General features: G+C 39.5%; 1 protein-coding gene across 2 annotated transcripts in view; it reads right to left on the bottom strand.

Annotated features, from left to right (window-relative positions):
* Positions 1-24,146, bottom strand: part of cog1 (component of oligomeric golgi complex 1) — a 32,586-nt gene extending 8,440 nt beyond the window's left edge. The window contains exons 1-11 of one of the 2 annotated variants that reach the window (XM_052033148.1): positions 23,486-24,146; positions 20,668-20,912; positions 16,527-16,708; positions 16,148-16,318; positions 15,125-15,281; positions 11,801-12,011; positions 9,863-10,660; positions 5,648-5,794; positions 2,251-2,412; positions 746-873; positions 520-628 (exon numbers count right to left, since the gene is read on the bottom strand). In XM_052033148.1, the coding sequence (XP_051889108.1) occupies positions 520-628; positions 746-873; positions 2,251-2,412; positions 5,648-5,794; positions 9,863-10,660; positions 11,801-12,011; positions 15,125-15,281; positions 16,148-16,318; positions 16,527-16,708; positions 20,668-20,912; positions 23,486-23,800 (2,625 nt within the window). In that variant the 5' untranslated portion in view covers positions 23,801-24,146. The remainder of the gene's footprint in view (positions 1-519; positions 629-745; positions 874-2,250; positions 2,413-5,647; positions 5,795-9,862; positions 10,661-11,800; positions 12,012-15,124; positions 15,282-16,147; positions 16,319-16,526; positions 16,709-20,667; positions 20,913-23,485) is intronic. The other variant, XM_052033149.1, reaches the window with a different exon arrangement.
* Between the last annotated feature and the right edge of the window lie 134 nt (positions 24,147-24,280).

The raw sequence follows: 24,280 nt of genomic DNA, 5'->3' as shown, positions 1-24,280 counted from the left end.
ACATTATGGTAAATCAAAACTGATTAGTGTAAGGAGGCAGAAGTACATGTGTTTATTTTACATTGATATCTAGCAGCACACAGGCTTACAAAAGCTTTCCATAAATCCTCCACAGAGCCTGTACTCATTTAAGTAATGGGACTTATAAACAGTAATGGCTTTGGCAATATTTATCACCAGCATTGCTAACTATAGTGCAAAGCTTGTATTGAGCTAAAGCAATATTTATACATTTTTCCCCATTTCTTACTTTGTGTATTTATTATCTGCCACAGTACATTTTATCTCGACATTAGTATACTGTATTTCAGAAGGGTAGCCCACATCCTGATATATCTATACATTCACTATGATCATTTTGGGACCAGCCAAGTACAGACCAAACTAACTTCCACCAACTTCCCCTTCCTTTCATCCATTAAACAACTGCATTTCACTAAGGCTTTGCCCAAAAATCCAACCAAGGTTTGAATCTGAAAAACACAAAAGATTTGATTCAGATGTAGCTGTTCTACTTACTGAAGTCCTTTGAGAAAGCTTACTCAGGTTGTTGTTAAGATGTGGAGTGAAAACATCCAAATCAAATGGATCAATGTGGCTTTCCAAAGTATCTACCACATTTTGAACCCTAGATTAGTAAAAGCAGAGAAGAATATCAGTCTTGGTAGATGTTTTACTTACATCTCTTCAAATGCCAAGAGCTTTTGCACAAAATATCCAGGCTTTTTCCAAAGAAGTTCAGTACCTTGGGTCTTGCTGGTGCCGGCTGCTTTTCACCTCATCATTCCTAGCTGTTAAAACTGAACCGAGGTACCTAAGATCAAAAAGCAGCTGCAAAGCTCTGTTCTGGGTTAAAGGGAATGCAGAGTCAACCTGAAACAAGACAAAATGGCAGAAGTCATGTTTGTCAAATATGCTCCAAAGTTAGTTCAGCAAGCTATCATTTATGTCAAAGAAAGTTTTTGATGTATATAAAAAAAAACTTTTGATCCTTAAATAGTTTGGATCTTAATCAAAGTCTCTCAACCATGTTGTTGTTGAAAATAGCAGAGTTCAGTAATTCCCCATGGAAAAAGACATTTAAATCTGAAGGGCCACCAGGAGAGATTTTATCCTTCTAACAATGTGATATTGCTTACCAACCCTCAAGAAAGGGCAAAAAAAATTGAAGTTATATAGATCTAAAACAGAATACAAGCATCATAGGAGAATTAAACAAATATAAAAAAAACAAAAGTAATCTTCAATCCATACTCTACCATGGTTATCTGTCCACTGTGGACTTTAGCATCTTCAAATACTTTAGGATCAGATTGCAACTGGAAAGAGCAAGGAAAGCTAACAAGGTCTGTCAATGCAATGAGGAACTAGCAATTTCCAAACTGCATTCATCCTTCAGCAAATCAAACAAAGAGTGATTACTTGGCACTGTAAAAGTCTTTTATATTTGCTCTTTGATGCAGAAGAGGATGGAGTTTCAAAGCAATTAACAGAAACAGGTGCCTAGAAAGGCACTAAACTGCTGTTATGTAATCTCCTGCTTTTCGAATGCTTTACTGGAATTAAGACAGAGAGTCCATTTTCACCAAAAAAAAAGTTTCTGCAACACTTCTGACTTCAGTTATAATGACTAAACAAGAATTCCGAGTGAGCTGATGTCCTTGAAGCTCACGTCACATCAGCAGAAAATCATTTTTTAAATTTCAGTCTTATACTTTTGAGTTTAATGGCACAACAAAGATGTTGTTCTTGTGCATGGGTATAGCAACTGAACAGCAAGTTAGTAATACTCGGAATACAGGACTTCATGCATACTACACACACAAATCTTTCACACACTGAGATCAAATTAGCAATGGACTGCACTGAATGCTTGATTTCTGTATTTTCTTTGAATAATGACATATCAGTAGCTTTTGGATTAGAAATGTCATCATTAAATAACCAAACATGGAAGATATTGCAAGTTGAGTTACCATGGCAGGAAAGGGTGAATGCTCATACTATCAGGCCTGTTATTGTGACCAAGCTTAAATGACTCAGTGGATGTACAACTTCTTCAGCTAGGCAATTAACAGATGCAACAAATAAAAAGCTCCACATCATTTTGAAAGAATCCTTGATACCTTTGGTACTTTTACAATTAGTAGCTAATCAATGTGATTCAAAGTTTTGAATGGACCCTTCCTTTCAATATTTTGGAGCAACACCAAACAAGATCTGGTGACTTTTTGTTTTACACATCCATACCTTATCAGAATTTGTGGAACATAGTCTTTCATAACCAGAAAGCACCTCATCCAAACAGGACTTCAGCAACTCCTGAAGCGTGACCTTAGGAAGAGCATGACCTCCAACCCGGTTTATTTCTTGGCATAAATTAAAGAGAAGTGACTGAACATACCAAGAAGGCTATGGAGGGAAAAAAAAACAAAGGTGTAAACAAATGAAGTGCTGGAATAATTGAATTTTTTTTTTAAACAAGCAAGAGATGTAGTATTAAAACTGCAATGGCCAAAGGAACTCTAATGTCACCAACTTGCATGGAAACTTAAGTACAAACGGAAAATAAATTTATAATTTTTCTTTTATAACTTCCAATATTGCCAGTTAACAGAATAAAATATGGAATATTACCACTGGTAACTATGGAAAATATTCAAAATATAACTGTCCGAAATAGACTTTCCAACTCACTTTTTATTTCAAAAAGGAAAGGTTTTTTTATTTAGCAGAGAGTACTGCTGTTGCAATTCAAGGAGCAGATTCGGAAAAGTTGCTGAGGTAGATAATAAGAGGAAGCAAACTTTAGAGGCTGTAATGAATCTGTGGCACTTCAATAACCTTGTGGTTTCAATTATATTAGTTCAGTTCTTTCAGTGAAGAGTCCACCAGTCAAACTCCCTACACATATTAAATAAGTCAAAATGTATATACATGTTCTGTAAAATATTTCACAATTTTATGCTTTTTTGAAGAAAAAAATTGTAAAGCATATAGTGTTAAGTGGAGTGGATGGCACACTTCTTGCACATCTGGCAGAAGGAAAAACCACACTAATAGGTTGATCATGTCAATTACCTGGAATCACAATCTCAGATTTGTTGTTGGTACAATGTAGGCAGTGGCTCAAAACATTGCAAGTTATTTTAAACAGAATTTTAACAAAACAATGGACATTTTAAATAAGTATAAAATGATGTACACAAGAAATTCAAGGAGCAGATTCAGAAAAGTTGCAGAGGTGGATAATAAGAGGAAGCTGAGCAAACTTTAGAGGCTGTAATGAATCTGTGGTACGTCAATAATCTTGTCATTTCAGTTATATTAGTTCAGTTCTTTCAGTGTAAAGTCCACCAGTCAAACTCCCTACACATATTAAATAAGTCAAAATGTGTACACATGTTCTGTAAAATATTTCACAATTCTATAAAAATATATAAATGGTATTGAAATGGTATAAATGGTATTGAAAAATAAATAAATGGTATCGAAACAGCTATGGAAAACACCTCAAAGAAGAACAATACAAGTTGGAGGAGGTAATAGTAAATCACACGGTGCACTAGTTAAAAGACTGCAGCTTGCCAACTGCATCCACTTCTGGTTCCCGAGAAAGAGGATCCATGGGCTGGAGGCAGTGCAGAAACCAACCAAATGGCTGATTCATAATATCTGGGGTCAAAATATGAGCAAGACTTATCAATTACCACAAATTGCAAAGGACAATTAAGGGTAAAGGAAAAAAATCTAGAATAGTACTTCAAATTATATTTGGGTTCAAAATAACTCATTCTATTGCTGGTATTAAGGAAAATTCTCCTCACACAAAGTATGAACAAATTATTGGACAAAAATCTTGAAATATTTTATTGGCTGAATGCTACAATTTCATTTGTACTATTCATTTGTAATTAACTTGTGATAACATGCTTCCTGATATCCCAAAGCCTCAAAAAAATTTTGTAGTCTAAATGCATTACCAGTGGCATTCATTGACGATATAAATTTTGCATTTTTCCAAAGCAAACCTTTGCAGATAGGACAGGAGAGTAGCTAGAAAAGGAAATCAGTATAAACTGAAAACCTTGTGGATTTATTCTGGTAGATCTTGATTATTCGGTGGGGGGGGGGGGTTCACTAATGGTGTAATTGCTAATGCAATCTTCATTTCAATTCACTATTACGTGGAGTCAGGATTTAAGACTTCTCCATGTCTAATGCTGATAGATTACATTACAGCCATCTGTGGTTTCACGTTACCATGAGCACTGCTTTTATTACCTCAGAAATAACCCAACAAATTCTGGCCGCAGCAAGTAACAGTTGTACTTTGCTATAAATAACACATCTTTTGAAGACCATGGATTGAAGTTTATCTGTTGAACATTTTCCCCCCATCCCTCCCAAATTCCTGCAGATAATACACCAAGAATAGACAAATAATTATCTGCCAATTAACAATTCAATGGTTCACATCCTATGCTACTCTTTGGACTCATCTTAAATTCTGGGCCAAAAATAGCTTTAAATAATATCAGCAGGTTATGGTTTTAGTTTTACAAGAAAAATTATGCACAATTCAATTGCACTGGAAAATTCTGCTAAAAGGTTATTAAAGCTACATGATAGTTGTTTAATAGCCACTAACTTCCTTGGGAAGGTGGTGAGTAGAGCAAGTTATTTAAAACAACTCAGTTAGCAGAGCAAATCTAGTCAGTGCTCCATGGAAGTCACTGTAACCCAGTAATTACGACTGGGAGGTCCACAATACTCTAGGAAGCTATTGATGATTGGCCAATGACCCACAAAGACTGGCTCACAGGTGGGGTGCAGGAGCCAGTTTAAAGGCCAAATCTGGTATTGGAGACTGAAATGCCTATCCTCTGCTTCCAGATAACCCCAGATCATAGCCTTTTTGCAGCTCCTTATGTAACATACAATGTAAATAGATGGTGGGAAATCTAAAAGTATTCTGCACTGGTAAGAACAAAATTTTACAGCTAGTTGAAATCCAGTAATGTTTCATATACACATTTATGCTTAGCTGCAGCAATGTAATCAGGGCATAGTTACAATCAAATTTTTATTTAACAAGAATGTTAAATTAAAATGCATTATTTTGCATCCATTAGCATACCAATGTCCACAACACCAAAACACTGACCCAAATTAGGACATGTGGATTTTGTGACCATTTATTTGAAATGAGTTGTCCTCTATCAAGGGAAAATGTCTTAAAAAAGAGATTGGATGTGCTAATAATGTTGAACATGGACACTGCACATGAGCTGCAGAAAATTTGCATAAAAGAAAAAAAATACCATCACCACCAATCCCACTTAATTTAATATTTTGAATATAATCATTCATAACAGCAAACATCCCTTCAATTAGTGCAATATGTATGGAGGGAGGAGCAGAAATTGGCGCTGGTAGTCCAGGGAAATGGAAGGGGAAAAGTGGGCAGCCCCTAAATATTTGACTACTACATTTTCCATCTTAATGGTAAAACTACCATAAAATATAAATGAGGGTTTTAACTACTAATCAGTTGTTAATAAAGATTTCAGTGATCGGTTGTGTACATGATTTTTCTTGTGCAAGAAAAAATATTTGAATGAGAAGAACAAATAACCCTTCTAACCTGTACAGGAAGACGAATTTTGGATGTCACACTATTCCCAGCTTCTGTTTCCTCTTGAATTTCAATTTCATCCCAGCTGGTGGCTGTGGATAAGATAGCTCCAGCTGTATGAGAGTGCAATGTTTGGGTGAAACGGGAAACTAGAGCCTGAAAGAAAAAGAAATCAGAAATAATAAAGAGGCTATTAAATCACTGAAAAAAAAATAAACTGACTAGTATTTGCATGAACCAACAACAACTTATTTATTACAAATGTGTCTTTAGCATAGCAAAACATCTAAAGCTATCTCAATAAAATGTATCAAGCATTTCACACTGAACTTGGATGAAATACAAGATTTTAAGGAACATCTTGAAGGAGGAAAGAGGTAGAATGGCACAGATGTTTCCATTTTCATTCTCAGAATACAATTCCAATGAATCATGTTCATACAACACAATATGAAATTTCTCATTTTAATGTGCTTCCCATATATTGATAACATCAAAGGGTTGTGGCTGCGTACCAGACATGGCAGGAGAGCAGTCGCAACTTTTTATGAATATGGAAATTTGCAGAAATATATAGGTATTGCTGAAATATATAGGTATTGCTTCGGGGGCAGGGGAGGGAAGAAAGTTTAAACTCCATCAAAACTGCTTTCTAAAAAAAAGTTATGGACATTAAGAATGGTGATGCCTTGCAACTCTTGTTGACAACCAGCTGCTGTTCTCCTCAGCTGTCGGCCATCATTTTTCAGCAAGGATCAGGGAGCAATTTGGTGGCACTTGGGATTGACGGCCCAGATGTGGAAGAGGTATGCAGTGGGCATGAAAGGGAAGATGGTGTTGCTTCATTCCCTCTCAGACCCAGGTTGGAGAAGGGATGGCACCAACATATGGCCCAATCCAGCCATTAGAGCAGGTTTCCCAGGCCACCCGCTCTGGTGGGCCAGGGTAACTCCCTGAAAACTCCACAGGCTTTCCAGTACATCCTATGTTTTCCCTGCTTTCTGACAATTTCTGGCCCAGACTCCCTGTATACCAATTATTCCATGTGCTCATCCCCTTACCCCACCACCTCTCCTTTCCAGTCTGTGCATCCAGAACAGAGTGTCTGTGTGAGGGAGTGAATAAGACAGCACTCAGCACTCTCAGCCCAAACCAAAATTTGTGTAGAGATCCAATATTGTGGAACCCAGAATTTCAGCAAAATAGCAAATCAGGGCACGACTCGAACAGCACCATTTAAGGTTACTTAAATCTACAATCTTGAAGTTTCCCAAAATGCATCGAATCCTATACAGTGGTATCTCAGTTAATTTAAAAAAAATACAAAAATTCTAATCACGTTTAACAAAAACACCAGTTATAAGTGCCAATTGTTATTTAATTATCCATGTACAAGATGTGTGCTTCCTTGGCAAGGTAGGAATTTAAAACTCAACACCTAATTACCCATGAATGTCAGTAAGCTACCTTCTTGAACCACAACAGCTAACAACGTCAGGAGAATGTCCACTTATTACAACATGTGGATTTATTCAATAGCTAATTGAAAAGGTATCCACTCACAGCCATAATACACTTTGCAAATATTGTGCAGCTTGAGCCAAAATCAATCAAATCTCCTTTTGTTGGAGCTCTTCTGTCCAATTAATCTACCTACATGGTCTTTAATAACCTTGTAATGTAGCATTTTGTTTTATTGGTACCTGATGCTCTGTTCTGGACTGAACACTTTCACATCCGGTGAGCTTGAGCAGAAATAAGTCATTTTCAGTTACACATAAATTGTAAAATATCTTGTATCACCCATACCTTTCTATTAGCACATTAGGCATTGTAGTATCAAACAAATCATTTTTGATATTTCTAGATCAAATGGTAAAACATAATCAAAGGCATGAAGGGGAGTTTGACCAAGAAAGTCAAATGTTAAAAGAACTGTATAGCTAATATGCAAAACCATGCACGTGCTGGTGTTTCTGTGAAATCCAATTGGAATCTTTGTTTTTCATAATTACCTGAGATGCTGCAGAACCAAAACAAGATGCAGGTAGCTATTTGTTAAAGCTGCCAGTTTTTGCATTCCTTGCAGCAGCCATTAACATAATCAATTGTCTGTTTGTCACTTAAAAAGATTGCAAACAAAGACGAGGCTGATCAATACTGCACGATTTAAGTTAACAGTGGCTAGTAATTGGTCACATGATCAGAGGTCTGTAGGATGAATGGGATGAGAACTGGGGTTGGGGAATGTAGAATTGAAAAAGCAGAAAGAATTGGAGAGAGACTGGGGATAACAGAGCAAAATAAGTACAATTTATCAGACCAATTGCACGCAAGGACTGCAGATTGTTAAACATGGGTATTTAAACTGATACATCTGAAGAGATAAGACATCTTTATCAGTCACATGTACACCAAAACACACAGTGAAATACATCTGTTATGTAGAGTGTTCTGGGGGAAACCCACAAGTGTCGCCACACTTCCAGTGCCAACATAGCATGCCCACAACTTCCTAACCCATACGTCTTTGGAATGTGGGAGGAAACCGGAGCACCCGGCAGAAACCCACCCAGACACGGGGAGAACGTACAAACTCCTTCCAGACAGCAGACGGAATTGAACCCAGGTTGCTGGCACTGTAATATCGTTACGCTAACCGCTACACTACTGTGTCTGCCCACCTGCACTACAGACAGTCTATAGTCAGAGTTCATCAAAACTGCCAATATTCCACTTAGATAGCTCAGAACCCAATGGTATGAATACTCAATTTTCCAATGTCAGGTAACACACACACTTAGTTTCTCCCACACACACGCTCACCCATCAAGCTAGTTTTCTTCTCCCTTTGTTCACCACTCCCTACTCCCTTCCCCTTCCCCCCACCTGTTCCATCGACCTATCACCTATTAGCCTCTATTCTCCCCGTGTACTGGCATCTTTCCTCTACTCTCCAAGTCCTGATGCATGGTCTTGACCTGAAACATCACCTTCCACCTTTTGTCTCCACAGATGCTGTTTGAGTTCTTCCAGCATTCTTTTTTTTTTGCTATTTATAAAGTCAGAGTAACAAAATCACCATGTTCAAGATACAGAACTGACTAGTTTGCAAGGGTTTATAAAATACTCCTTGCTGTGAAAAGCACATTAGGGGAATCTCTAACTAGAATCAATTGTGTATCCTACTGGATTTTGATAACAAGCAGGAAGAGGTGGAATTGTTCTAACAGAACAAATATCTCTTATTTCTGTTAGTTTCATTTGTAACCATGTGTATAAAAAAATCATTCAAGATGAATGTTATCTTAAAACTTTGTTGTTACTGAGATTTTAAGTGCATTAAGAAGCCAAAATTCCTGCTTTACAACAGCTCAGGCCATTAAACAAAATTGTGTGGAATCCATTTCCTCCAATTATTTCAAATTACACAGCTTCACCTTAACCTCATGTGAATCTCTCCATCTTTATTTTGCTCTCTTTAATATTTATAAAGTTAGTTTAAATATTGGAACATTTTACTTCCTAGTTTGGTAAATGGTAGATTCTTCGATCCAATTGGCTGAGCCTACTTGACGATCATCACTCTTGCTGGATGCCAAAGATCTCCCATAGCTGATGGTTGTGCGCAACTAATGTCAAGAATACATGCGACCAACATCTATTGACCTTTTTGGCAGCTTTGTGAAAAGTTGGCAACATGGTACTATTTCACCAATGATCGCAAAGTTCAAGCCGAAACCTGATCTAAAGATACAGTCTCAGAGGAGTGAAGCAATAAAAGGTAGAAATGTTTTAGTTCCCTACAGTACTGCAATGTAGCCACTCTTAAGCACAATTTTAATCCTGAATCCCACAACCTATTTAAAATTAGGGATAGCCCAGAAGAACACAGGACGGAGTTTAAAATTAATTGCACAAGACTGATCTGAAATCATAAGTTATCATTTAAATAGCACAGCACTGGAGGAGCAAAGAAATGTGACTGAACTGAACACACTTCAGGACAAACATGCTTTCCAAAAGTGCAAAAAAAGTCAAGTAACTGACCACCAAATTTGTGGGTACCAGTATTTCTAAACTTAGATTACACTTTTTTTTTAAAAAAACGCACAGGTATGAAAATTTGAATCTATAGAGTTGCTTTGTAAAAATTCTCTAATATCAATGCATTGTAAAATTCACCTATAAACAAACAAATATCAGGTAAAAGTAGACACTGACCTTTGATATGGCAACATTCCAAATTCTGTAAGCACTCGTGCTTTGTTGCAACAGTTGATCTTTTATTTCCTGCCACTTAGCCTGTGCTGGCTTCACTTCTTGCAGCTTCCCCTTGCCCAGCTTCTTGACAGGACGGAGCTCACACACAAGATCATTACTACCTGACTTGCCCAAAATGCATTGCTTGAGATGAGGGCAGAGTTCTCCTATGGACTGACACAATCGTGCCATAAAAAGGATGGCATTCAGATTACAATCATTGGGAGAGCAAGTGCAGTTTTGCAGCCTCTCTTCTGCCATTTTAAGTTCTGCTCTCACACAGTTCAGAATGTACTGCACACAAGCAAGACACTGTGTCTGTAGCATCTCTTCCACCTTAGCTGTATCAGCATACCTGTCAAATGCAGAGTTCTGTAGTTGTGAGGATGAGTAGTCATTTACATTGTCCTTTGCAGTGGAAGTAGCTGGTGGAAGGTACATTACTAAATCATCCAGTTTAAGTTTTAATTTGGAATCAAGTGCTGAACAGAAACTTTGAACACAAAGTGTGAGAGCTTGAGCCTTCATGGAAAGTCCACTCTTAACAAAGTGACTACGATTTGTAACACTGACCCAAGCAGTATCTGGTAAAAGATCATTATTGCTCTCTGACCAAAGATATGCAGCAACATTGTATTCAAACTCAACAGGTTTATTGGGAGCAGTGCTGCTGTTCTTGGCCTGAAGCTCCTGTAGAGCTGAAATCAACAGCTGTTTGGAACTGTTCGAGATGGATTCCACACCTTCTTTTGTCAGTGCCTAGAAAGAAGACAATTTTTCATGTAATGTGTCCTGTAGAACAAAATTTTCCAATTGCCCAAAACATTCTTCCTTTGATATTCTCTAACTACATGATAATTGTATTAAAAAGAAATACTATTTCTTTGACTTCTGGTCTTACCAAAAACAATAATCCAGATTAATACAGGGACTCTTAACAAAAAAAAATCCCTCTTTACAAAGGCATAAGATAAACAAGCAGGCATGCCCAAAAACTCAACCAAATCTAATGAGTTTTAAAAATTGGGGAGAAGGTAAGGGAGAGACAAGTTTATTCAGAGAATTCCAGATCATGGGACTTAGAGGTGGATGGCTCAGCTCTCATTTTGAGATAGAAGTATTTTAAACAGCAGCATGAGAGGCACTGGGACCATGGAAGCAGGAGTGCAGCCAGAGTTACAACACAGGAGGTTACAGAGACAGGAAGAAGCAAGGCCCTGGATACTCTAACACAAGGAAAATAATTTTAAAATTGAATAGCTGGTAGAGACATAAATGGGCTGAGTTTTATAGAAGGATGCAAGGCTAGACAAAAATACATCGAAATCATTGCATCCAGAAGATAGTTAGGGGTTTAGAGAAAGATGGACTGAAGCAGATGCCAATGTTAAAATTAAGATGGAGGATATGAGATAGGAAGTCCAGCTTGACGTCAAATATGTCACCAAGATAATGGAGTCATTTGCCAGGGCCAAAGATGATGGCTCACTCTTGTGCCAATTTGTTCCATCACATTCTGCAGATATTCTCAAATTATCTGATGAAGTAAATACCATGTGTCTTTTTATGTAGTATTACATTACTGGAATTGCAAGTAGTAAACAGAACAAAATTCTAGATTTGATTTTTCAAACACTAGCAATTATAACAAACATTAGTGCTCCCAGCTTGAGCTACTGAAACCCGCCCACTCAACAGGCCATAATGGGAGCAGTTTATTCCTTTGCAGGTCACAGATAAAGACATTTAAACATTCATAAAGATAGGATCTTAGTGTTTGGAGAATGAAAAAGGGAAAAGGCAAACTGAAAAGTTTTAGGAATTATTTACAACAGATTATCATTCAGTTTGAATGTGAATGTAATAAAAGTTGTTTGGTAAACATTGAAGGTATTCTACCTGTAATCTGTCAAGGAAGAGCTGCTGAAGGAAATCTTCCCAGAAGGAGAAAGGCTTCTCCAAGAGTCGGTAGCAAACAGTTTCCCAGTTCTGACATATCGACTCGCTAGTGAGGAGTTCCCACACTGCATCTCGAATTCCAGCAAGACCCTTCAGACTTTTCACATAGATCAGCAGATTCCCAATTCCCATTTTTATGTCATCCTTACACCTTTAATAAAAGTGAAAGTCTTAAGATTCAAATCACAATATTTGTAAATCTATCTTATTAAAAATTTCTACATAAGGCACACACTTTTCATATGTTTAACCTCCCCTCTTGCACCACTTTTTGCCATAAAGAGCTTAAATATCAAATTGTTATACCAATATTCATCATTCCATTTTACCAGTTTGACTAAAATGATGCAAATACAGGCTTTGACTATGAGTGGCTCTTTGGGAAAAATTTCTGATAAAAAGAATATACATCTACACCTACATGGCAGATACAAAACATATCACTCAGGTGTAGTGCCAATATATTACTAACAAGTAAAAGGATAGGTGCTACCTAGGTCCATAAAACAGGCAAGCAGCTAAATTATCATCGCTTTCAGACAGTAAAAATGTACAGAAGTAACAGTTTAGTGTATATTTCCACAACAAAAGATTCCAAGTCAGTGGGTATGTTGCACTTCTTCAAGGGAGACTTTGAGCGCATCCTTGAATGTATTCCACTGTCTGCCAAGTAATCTCAAATGAGAGAACTTGGAAGAGAGTATCTGTTTTAGGTATGCCGACAATGTAGCCTGCCCATCACAGCCAATGGAGTGTAACTAGGGTCTCAATAGAGGGCACATTTGGAGAATTTTGCAAAGTATTTACAGTATTTTTCCAGTGCTTTGAGAAACCCACTATAGTTAGCCCAAATCTCAGAAGCATATACAAAGGTAATATAACATCCCAACTTTTATATTCTATGCCCCGACCTGTGAAGGCAAACATGCTACATGCCTTCTTCACCACCCTGATCTTTGAACCACAAGTTCCCTCTGTTCATCAACATTCCTTAACTCCCTACCATTTACTGTATACATCCTACCCCTATTTGACTCCCCAAAATACATCACCTCACACTTGCTGGGATTAAATTCCATCTGCCAATGATCCACCCACCTTTCCAATTATCTCTACCCTGCTGTATGTAGCAGGACCTTCCTCGCTATCCTCAGCCCCACCAACTTTTATGTCACCCTTAAACTAACTAATCATACCTCCTACATTCACATCCAAGTCACTAATGTACATCACGAACAACAAAGGTCCCAGCACCGACCCCTGTGGTAAACCACTGGTCACAGACTTCCAATCATAAAAGCAACCTTCCACCACAACCCTCTGCTTCCTATCACAAAGCCAATTTTGGATCCAATTAGCCAGCTCAGCTTGGACCCCATGTACCTTAACCTTTTGAACCAGCCTATCATGCAGAACCTTGTCAAATGCCTTATTAAAGTCCTCATAGACGTCTACCAACCTGCTTTCATCAATCTTCTTAGTTACCTCCTTCAAAGACTCAACCAATACAGTGATGCAGGATTTCCTCTGCAAAAAGGCATGCTGACTATCCCTGATCCGTCCCTGCCTTTCCAAATGTACATAAATCCTATCCCTTAAGATTCGCTCCAGTAATTTCCCTACCATTACAGAACGGTGAGCCTTATGTCAGTTACTTGGCTTATCCCCACTGTCCGCCTTAAATAATGGAATAACATTAGCTGTCCCCCAGTCTTCTGGCACCTCAACCTATGGTTAATGAAGATGCAAAACTTTCCCAGCTATCTCCTCCCTTGGTTCCAAAGCAACCGGGTATAGATCTCAAACGGCCCTGGGATTTATCAACCCTTGTATGTCCCATAACATCTAACACTTCCTTCTTAATACTGACCTGCTCCAGATTATCCAAGTACCCCTCCCCAAACTCACTAGCTTCCATGTTCCTCTTCTTGGTGAATACAGATGAGAAGTATTCATTTAGTACCTCAGCCAGATCACTTGGCTGCATATCTAGATTACCTTTTAGTCCCTACGGAGACCTACTCTTTCCTGGCTACTCTTTTGCTCCTGATATACTTAAAAGAATGTCTTGGGGTTCTCCTTAATCTTACCTGCCAAGGATATTTCACAGCCCCTTTGTGCCTTTCTAATTTCTTTCCCAAGTTCTCTCCTACACACTGTATTCCTCAAAAGACTCACTCAATCCCAGTTGGCTATACCTGCCATACGTTTCCTTCTTTTTCCTGATCAATATCCTTTGTCATCCAATACTCCCTAATCTTACCACCTCTGCTTTTCACCCTTACAGGAACATGCTGGCACTGAACTCTTACTGGCTCTCTTTTAAAAGACTCTCAGTCGACAGCTGCCATTTTACCTAGAAGCATCTGCTCCCGATCTACTGTCACCCAGTCCTCTCTTATGCTATTGAAATCAACCTTACCCTAATTCAAGACCTTAACTTGGGGAGCAACCTTATCCCTTTCAATACCTACCTTGAAACTTACAGAATTATAACTGTTCCCAAAGTGTTCTTCTACTGACACTTCCAACCTCCACCAGTTTCATTTCCTAAGGTTGAGTAATGCCCTGACTCCAGTAGGACTCTCAACATACTGTCTTAAAAGAAAACTTTCTGGGATGCACTAACAAATTCCACCCCATCTAAGCCCCTTGCACTAAGGTAATCCCCTGTCAATATTGAGAAAGATAAAGATCCCCCACATTTTGTTTTGTACCTTTCTGCGATTTGCTTGCATATCTGTTCCTCTAACTCCTATTGGGAGGCCTGTTGCATGACCTCAGCAAAGTGACCACCCCTCTCTTATTCCTAAGTTCTTCTCATGCCCCATTTGACAGTCCCTCCAGGATATCCTCTCCAAGTACTGCCATGAGGTTCTCCCAAATCAATAGTGTGACTCTCCCTCTTTTCCATTTCCGTCACATCTGAAGCTGAATATTACACCATCAGTCCTGCCCTTCCCTCAACCACTTCTGCATGACTGCATTAACATCATTATTCCAAGTGTTGATTCAGCACTCCTTAATCTTAAAAAGATATTCACTCCACCTGGAAAAAAAGCTTCTGAGATTCATATAGGTAGTTAACAGAGAGAAGGCAGTAAAAATAGCTGAATGCTCTCACTCGTAGACTTGAAGAAAACTAAGGGCATGTGATTTCAAAGGCAATATTGGCAGGCCATCTGAAAGCAATTTATATTAATGATAACAATTTCTACTCTTCACAGAGTTCAACAAAGCATGAATAAAAACCCACTTTCTTACATGTTGATCCATTGCTGAAGAGTGTCTCTCAAATAATCATGGCTTATTGGATGAGCAAGGGTCCTCAGAGATGGCTGAAAATTCACAATGGAAGGTGGTAAATACTTGAACCAACTCTCAGATTTCACCTCTTCTTTTAACACAGTGATTCCTTTTTCTGCACAGATTAATCAAAGATATGTTTAGTTGCCTGTGCACAGACAGTACATGCATCAAATTCTCATTGATATTTTAAAATACGCATGCTGGTGATTTTGTTTTTAAATCACTGACAATGATAGTTTAAACCCAAGTTTTTACACACATAAGATTTTCAAAAACTTGATACTGTCATTAAGCAGTGGACCTTTCCCCAACATTGCGTGGGCAATCACCTCACATTCTGCTGCTGACTTGTGTGCAAACTCATGCAGGTAGTAATGCCCATCCATTGGTACTGGTGTTCCTTTTGTACTTGGCCTAGTAGTCAGTCTTTGTGTGAAGATCCAGGGACAGAAAAAACACTGCACAAACTTTTTTTTCAACAAGTCAACAGATGGTTATTAGGAGCAACCAAGGATATTTTTCCCCTTCTCAGGCACCACTTATCTCCTCCCTACATTCACCGTTTCAGTGAAGATCAATTAATTTAACCCCAGATCATGATCCAACCTGGTCCACATGGTTTAATATTACACACGATATTATAGTTACCACTAATTCTTCGGAGAAGTTAATTAATTGTTACCTCTGCAATAACTTGGTCTGATATTGTATAGCACAGATATTACTTCCAAACAAGCATATTGAGAAAATTTTGCATTGAAATAAGGATTCTTCTATGTTATTTACAAAAAGGTAAATAGTATGGGATCCTACAAAACAGGGCTAGACACCATATCTCATTCGGAGTTAATTTCATTTATTTTTTTTTTCATTGCCCAATAATCTAGATTCAGAAGGAAACAAAAGGGTAAGATCTCTTTATAAACATAATACACGTCTGAAGACAATCGTAACTGAAACTGAAAGACTCATACATACCTGTTGGGGACTCACTTGTGATGGATTCTAAGGTAGTAAAGAGAAGGCCACAGGTTAGTGTAGAATCTGGTGTTTTTCCTTGACTTGGGGTATAAAACACAGCTTGAGCCTGATACATCGTAGTGGCTAGCAGTTCAACCAAAGAACACACCTGTGCCTTGATACCAGCTCCTAAAAAGTAACAATAATAAAGTTCTACAAAGCTCAAAATGTGATTTAACCTTCCATTCCTCGAAGCGACCATTTAAAAAAGGTAAAACAGAACTCTCAATCCATCGGCATCAACCCCAGTAACTGGTCATAAAAACCAACACTTTTTCATCTATCCAAAGACTAGAATCAAACAGTCTACAGAAATGGGACCAACACTGGTACTCACCATGGTGGGGTTGGTTCAGTAACTGCTGAATTGCTGATTTCCTAGCTAGAAGAAAATCAGTGAGAGCTTGGCGTGGAGAACTGTCTTCCAGTAGGATAATGGAACAGAGAGCCTCTGCAATAGCTTGGTCCGATACAGCACGGCCCTTAAGAAGTGTTTTACTTTCCTGCAAAATGGATGATCTACAAAAAAAAAACAGGCACACTGAAGAAACTATATTCTTTCCATTCTAGAACAAAATAAAGCTTTATCTCATGCAATTAATAACTCAGAAACCTTCATAAAAACAAATATTTTGATTTTCCATTCTTATACTAAAGGTCATGATGATATCCAATACGACTAATATCCAGTAAAATGGTACATATAAAACTTGAAGACATTGCTCATTGCTGACCATGTATTAAAAAGGAAGTTTAATTCTGCATCCACTATTTATTAGCAGTCTCAATGTCCATTTGTGCAACATACACCTGCCTTCTGCCAACATCAGTTCAGTTGTTCTATGTCAACTCCACTGTCAGAAATGCAAAATCGCCTGCCATTTCCTACCAAAAATATTGCATTCATTCTAAAACTGCACCAAATCAGAAACCTGTTATGCACTTTATATACAAAGATGAGAGAACTTGTAAAGAGAAATAACTCTCAAATGATGATAGCTTGTGTGACAACAAAAGATGCCAGAGAGATTTGATCTTTAAATTGGACATGCTTTTGTTTTAGAGTTAAGAACAAATTCTAAAAGTGGGCAAAAAAAATTGTAACTTGTGTTCTGTGTTGATGTCTTCATTATACAATTTTGTTGTCCTTAACCAAAACCAGGCATATTTGCTGGGTGGAGTGCAGCAAATATTCACCAGTTCCACTTGGTGGGTCTGTCACATGGGTAGATACTGAATAGACTCCACCTCTATTCACGAGAGTTTCCAAGAATGAGAGATGACCTTACTGAAATGTGCAAAACTCTTAAAGGGTTTGAAGGGCAGATACAGAAAGGATATTTCCCCTACCCAAGGAGTCAAGAACTAGGAGTCACAGTCTCAAAGTCAAGGAAAGACCACATAGAACTAGATGAAAAAAATTTATTCAGTCGAAGGGTGCCAAATCATTGGAATTCCCTACCCTGGTGGAGGCTCAGTCACTGTATTCAAAACAATGAACAATAGATTTCTGGACATCTAAGGAATCAAGGGGTATGAGGATAGTGCAGCAAAATGGTGAATGAGGTAGAAGATCTGTAGAAGACAATGGGAAGGGAGCTCTGGTGAATAAAGGGTTACTCTCTCTCTCTCTACTGGTAAACAGCTTGAGCCACCTGGTCTTGTAAGGAGTTGCTGTCCATCAAGGCCAAAAGAACAGGCTTCTTTGAGATTAACCGTGAAAGATGTGTCAACCTGTCTGGCTGCACACAGCAGCCTCGGCTTGACCAATGGTAGCGTGAGCTGGTCAAGCATACCCAAATATGGGTATGCCTGAGAGTAGGTGGACACCCACCGGAGAACAATGTATTTAAGTTTGTTAGCACCTGTATTCCTTGAGTCAGGCCACATGCAGGGAAGAGCAGCACTGACCGTTTGCTCCTCCATGTACCCCCACTCCCGCTAGCATGAAACAATAAAGAACTTTTTGTACATTCCTTGGTTCTGCTGTTGTCTGATTTATTACAGAGCGTGGATCAACTTTGACAGATCAGCCATAATCTTGCTGAACGGCAGAGCAGGCTCAAAGGGCTGAATGGCCTAATTCTCCTCTTCTGGACAATCTTTTGTGAAAACAAGCAGCTACTGAAACAGCACATGAAAATGAGAATGGGTCATTGTATTTTTTCGGGGGCGGGGGGGTGGGTTGGAGAAGGAGTAGAACAACAAATAGATTTGTGTACAGTATTCAGTGGATTACATAGCCCGAGTGTATTATGGATGAGTAGGAGAGAGAAAACCCTCACCCAATGGACACCAAGTATGGTTGAAGGAATAGAGATGTAATTATTAAACAGTATTTTCTTAATATAAAGATGAAAAGATCATAAATGTACAGCACAATGTATCCTATGATCTAGTACTGTTTAGAAAGGTTATGTCTTTTGGCAGCAAACTTCCTATGTGCATTGGGTTCTTTTCATTCATAAAGCCACCGACAGTCTTGACTCTCAGGATGCCAGAAAATCAGGTAGTGTATTAAACCAAACCCAACTCTGCAGAAACCTAGTTCATAAGCCAAGCATGAGTTAGTAATTTTGTTAGAACTGAGATTTATAATTCCATGTGCTCTCCAAAATAAAGGACATCTTTTACCCATCTTTAAAATCCCATCAGATTTGATCACCTAAAATCAAATTATTTAATTCTGATTAGTTTTGAGCAACGTTATGACATAAAGAAACAAAATGGCAAAGTTGTACACTTTTTTTGTAAGATATTAAGCTAGTTAATTCAAGGCAATATCCATGAATCTCTGATTGGCTATTTTCATAAACCCCTAAAAAAAAACTCTAAAATTACAATCTAGCCATGTGAACCTCATTTGTACAGCTTTTTGATGTTATCCTGAAAAGGATACCAAGCATGATGTTTGACTGTAAGACAAGGTAAAAAAGAACACCTCACTTGGGGAACCTGTTGCCCATGTTTTGCATTCCATTAATTATTCAAAAGAGAAAACTTGAAAGGTGTGTTAGAGGCTTCCAGACTTAATGTCAAATCCTCTAACTTTAGATAACATGCTTTTCCTTCCCCATTTACATTATACATTTATAATATACATTTCTGCTTGCCATTTCTTCTCCTCTCAATAGTCTGGCACGCTGGACATGTCCTAGTTTACTGAGACCACATTAGCAACATAGTACACAGCCCAAGTCTTATGCCACCAGACCTGGGTCATTCATGCAGACTGAGTACAGGTGATGCCGCAAGTCTTCACTCCAGAGAAATTCCCCCCGTTTCACCCACATTTTGCTGCTACCCAGACTAACTTATTTCTTTCTCTCAGATCTGAAGAAAGATCCCTCATTTGAAACATTACCTCTCTCTTTCCATAGACACTGCACTACCTGCTTAATTTTTCCAGTAGTTTCCATTTCTGTGGGTTTCTTTTAATCACATTGGCTCAGTTTTTCCTCTTCAGCTTGTTAAGACTAGCCTCGTAGTACCTTATCATTTTCAACTCATTACACAGACTCAGGAGCTTAATGTGCTGATAATTACAATAATTAAGCCATTTCAACTCATCCTATCATAAACACTCCCTTTGTTCTACACATCCTTCGCCCACCCTCTCCCCTACTACAGTATCTTCATTGCTACAGGTTTGGTTGAGAACTATGGTGGCATATTGCACATTTACCTCCCCACATAGATACCACTCTCTCTTTAGTTGAAACTATCCAACCCTCATCAGATTACTACATTTGAAACAAAGGTAAAAATGACAACACAGATCAGTGACCCATTAAAAAAAAGAGCCTGACCTTCAATTCCTCTGAAACCAATGGAAATGGAATTGGATGTTTTATTTTTAAGCAACTGTTTTCCACCTAGTCAGCAAGGGGATCTAGCCCACTGTGTATAAGAGACCATGAAAACAAATGCAAGTCTCCTAGTTCCTAAGAAAACTAATTCTCAGAATCCATGAATTAATATCCATTTAATGATGAAAGACAAACCATCACATGTAAGACAATTAGAGAAACTACACAATAGGTACCAACATGTAAAATGCTTCTTCCATTTGTACGTGTAATAATAAAGCAACAGCCTCCTCCTCAGTGTTCCCTATTAATGCATTTACTCAGTGCTCAGTCAGTGGAATGTTTTTCAAATCCATGTTTTGTGTAACTCTATTGGTTAGGATGCTTCAAACATTATTTTAACAAATTCATGATCCATTCAAAAGCCCAGTCTTCTCTACTTCTGCAATAGTAAACACCTTTTTGTTTCCACACACTCAACCATTAGGTCTAATTTCAAAACCACTGACTTTTCCCCTCACTCCACCCAAGCTAATAAATCTGAATTGAAACAATTTTCTCAAGATGGTCGCAATTTCACAGTAAAATTAAAATATTTTCAGTGAATGATCTCAAAACAAATTAGAATAAAATAGTACACTTTGCGCCAGTGGTACATGACCAGCTAACCTGAAATGGCCTGCTGCCGCTACTTGTCGTACAAGGATGGGAAAACGTGCCAGGACAGGACTGTAATGGGAACCTGAGGAGTCCAATTGGAGGATGCTATGAATGTGGCAGCATAGCAAGTACATCTGAGTAGCATAGAGATAATGTGATGATTCTAAGGCACTCCAAATCTTCTCTGGCATGTTCAGAAGGAGTTTAATCTGCACTGCCATACTGTAGAATTTCTCCTGGGACTGCTGCTGAACCTGAAGCAGAAATTGTGGAGAAAAAAAAATCAGCATCTCCATAGCATGTTATTGGTACACATGTAATAATCTGAAGGTCAAGTTTCCAGGATAACGATAACCTTTTTTAAACATTCCAGATACAAACTGACCTGTGTATCACAAACATTTCCTGTTTTTACTTTTGCTTGGATCTACCTGCTTTCCTGGTGGCCAAAGAATCCATCTCTTAACCTCAGCTACCTGCTGTTATCCTGCGTCAGTTCTGTCCCAAATCCAGAAATTTCTTCAATTTAATACTGCAAAACTAATGTCACCCTGTTAAACACCTGCTATAAAATGAACATCTTGGTTGTCAAGTCCACTACCTCCCCGTCTGCAGAGCAATCCTAACTGTATTGAACAATGATGAAGAATTTCACAAATTAACAACAAACCAAATACAATATTGATGCAAGATGGACCCCAACCTGATAGTTGTCCACAAACTTTCCCTCCTTTGAATTGCAATAAGCTCCATTGTTATTCTTAGCTCTGAATTCTACAACTGTATGGTGCAAGCTTCCTATCTCATAACCTCTATCAGACTACGCAAGTCACTTTCATCACTCACCTCTGTACCAAACTCATGCTACCTACTTCCAAAGCTCTCAACTATGTCTCTATTATATCCAGTCTCAACTATTAGGGTCGCTCAGTCAGTTCACCTTTCAACAACCTGTACGTAAACTTCTTTTTACCCAAAGTGCTGCTGGCAATGTCTGATCAGGTACAACATCCATGAACACACCAAATTTAAAATCAGTATCCTTGTGTTCAGCTCCTCCATCCTCTCAACCTCCTAAATTTTAACCTTTTTTAGGAAAATCTCTGTTCCTTTAATAGTGGTTTCTTAGTATCCTTATTCCTTCCACCATATATGAAGTATTCAGTAATTCCCTTCCTAAACCCAAACTCAAGAGTCAGAGAGTTACTGCACGGAAATAGATATTTCAGCCCATCGAGTCCATGCCAACCACTGACCACCCATTTGAAACTGGTCTATTATTGTCACATGTACTGAGATACACTGAAAAGCTTCTGTTTGCGTGCCATCCAGACAGAGCATTCCAGTTACATTAATCCTATTTTTTTTAAAAAAAAATTCCTCCCACAGTGTCATCAACTCCCCCCAGATTCTACCACTGACTTAGCACAATTTACAGTGGCCAATTAACCCATGCAGGAGGAAACCGGAGCACACGGTGGAATGTGCAGACTCCATGCAGACAGTGACCAAGGTCAGGACTGAATCACGATTGAAAAGATTCCCTTTTCCCTCTTCAGAAATTACACACCTCTGCCACAACAATACCTGTATGATCAACTTTGCCGTAACTTAAGGAGTCACTCAACATCAACTCAAACACATAATACTGCTCGGTTTTCCATTTTCACTTTCACCTGGGAACATTCTTAATCCGACTAACTCCTATGTCTAAACCATTGGCATGATTTACCCTTTCAAAAGCTTCCTCAGAAGTAACCCTTGTTGGCCACACACAAGGTCACTTCTCCTAATTTAACTACCATTGTTGGAAGTAGTTTTGTGTTCGGTTCAACACCTGGAAATACTTTCCATTTTTATAAATAGGTACCATAACAATGTAAACTTGTATGGAACTGTAAACAATATCAAAAAGACAAAATGAAAAATGATAAACATGAAATACTGCTCAAAGTGAAAAAGCCCAAGTGGTCTATGGAGATGCATTCAAATAGTAATATCCTCTGGAGGCACAGGTTAAATTCCTATTAGCCACAAGCTCAGTTGATAAAATTCTTGCCTCCGAATTCTCCAGAGACAGTACAGCCACTGCAGTGCAGTACTGAAGGTGTGTTGCACTATCAGAGATGGCACATATCAGATGAGACAATGAACTAAGACTGTCTTCTGTCTCTGGTGGGTATAAAAAGATCCCATGCATTATTTCAAACGGCAGAGCAGTTCTCCGTAGTATCCAACCCAACGTTTATGCCTCACTTGTCATATAGAAAACACACTACAGGGATCTGTTTAGTCTCTTCTACGAGAATCTTACAAACCCACACTGCCTTGAAAATGAAGGACGAGGGAAAGCACCACCTGCAGATTCCCCTGCGACTCGCACACCATCTTAACTTGGAAATCTGTCATAGTTCTCTCAGATGAAATCCCAGCACAGCAAACCCAACCGGAGAACTGCAGCAGTTCCGCAAGGTAGTCACCCCATCCTCCTCGGGGGCAATTAGGACAAGTAACAACTGCTGGCCTTGCCAGCGATATCCACATCCCACATAACAAAGCATATAAACGATTACCTGGTCTTTATCCCGTTGCTCTTTGGGGAAGTTTGCGAGTCTCCCAAAGTACAGTGACTACATTTCAAATATATGTCATTGACTGTAAAACGCTTTGGGATGTCTTTCCTTTCGGTTGGACACTTCCATCTCAAAGATTAGACAGAGAAGGCGAAATCCCAACAGGAAAGCAACCTACAGTGAAAGGCGCAGTGCAACAGGAGCGACCCTTGATGCCGGCACTCGGCGGAAGCTGGACCCCAGCCGGCACTTACCTGGTTGCTCCGGGAGGAGAGAGCAGCGGCTCTGCCGGCGGCACACGGCTTGATCCGGGTGCAGTAGTCGAACATCTCCTGCACCGAGGACACCACCTTCTCGGCGCACAGCCGCATGTCGGTGATGGTGTCGGCCGCCTCGATCAGGTCCCGGTACCTCTCGCCCACCATCTGGCGCAGCTCCTCCTTCTTCTGCTCGATCTCGGCACGGACCCGCCGCTCCACCTGCCGGATCTCCTCGGTGCTGTAGCGCTCGAAGAGCGACGCCGTGTCGTGGATGTCGCTGACGCGGAGGCTGTTGGCGGGGACGGCCATGGCTCGGCGGCCTGCGGCGGCGGCGATCCCCAGGGGAAGGTGGTCACCGGCCTCCGGTCTCCGGTCTCCGCCTGTCGCTGAAGGACGGTCAGACCAGCCCGAGCAACGGAGCTGCCGACTGAAGAACACAACGCGATGGCGGGCGCACCATCCTGTCAACAGCGGCCCGGGACAGAAGTCGCAGGATCTTCCCTGCGGATCAGAGACGTGGCTTATCCGGGAGGATGGAAGCTGGGTGTACTGCGCAGGCGCGACACTGAACCTGGCAAGGACTACGCATGCGTGAAACCAGCAGCTCGGCTGGAGCTTCCCGTTCGACGCATGCGCGAAATCAATACCTCCCCCTCGAGGTGGCTGGAGTTTGACGCATGCGCGAAATCAACACCTCCAGCTCGGAGGGGGGGTGGGGGCTGTCAGCTTGACGCATGCGCGGAAACAACACCTCCTGCTCGACTTGCTTGGAGCTTCCCGTTGGACGCA

Source organism: Pristis pectinata, chromosome 18, assembly GCF_009764475.1.
Source record: "Pristis pectinata isolate sPriPec2 chromosome 18, sPriPec2.1.pri, whole genome shotgun sequence".
Lineage (NCBI taxonomy): Eukaryota > Metazoa > Chordata > Chondrichthyes > Rhinopristiformes > Pristidae > Pristis > Pristis pectinata.
This window is presented reverse-complemented; position numbering and strand designations above follow the sequence as displayed.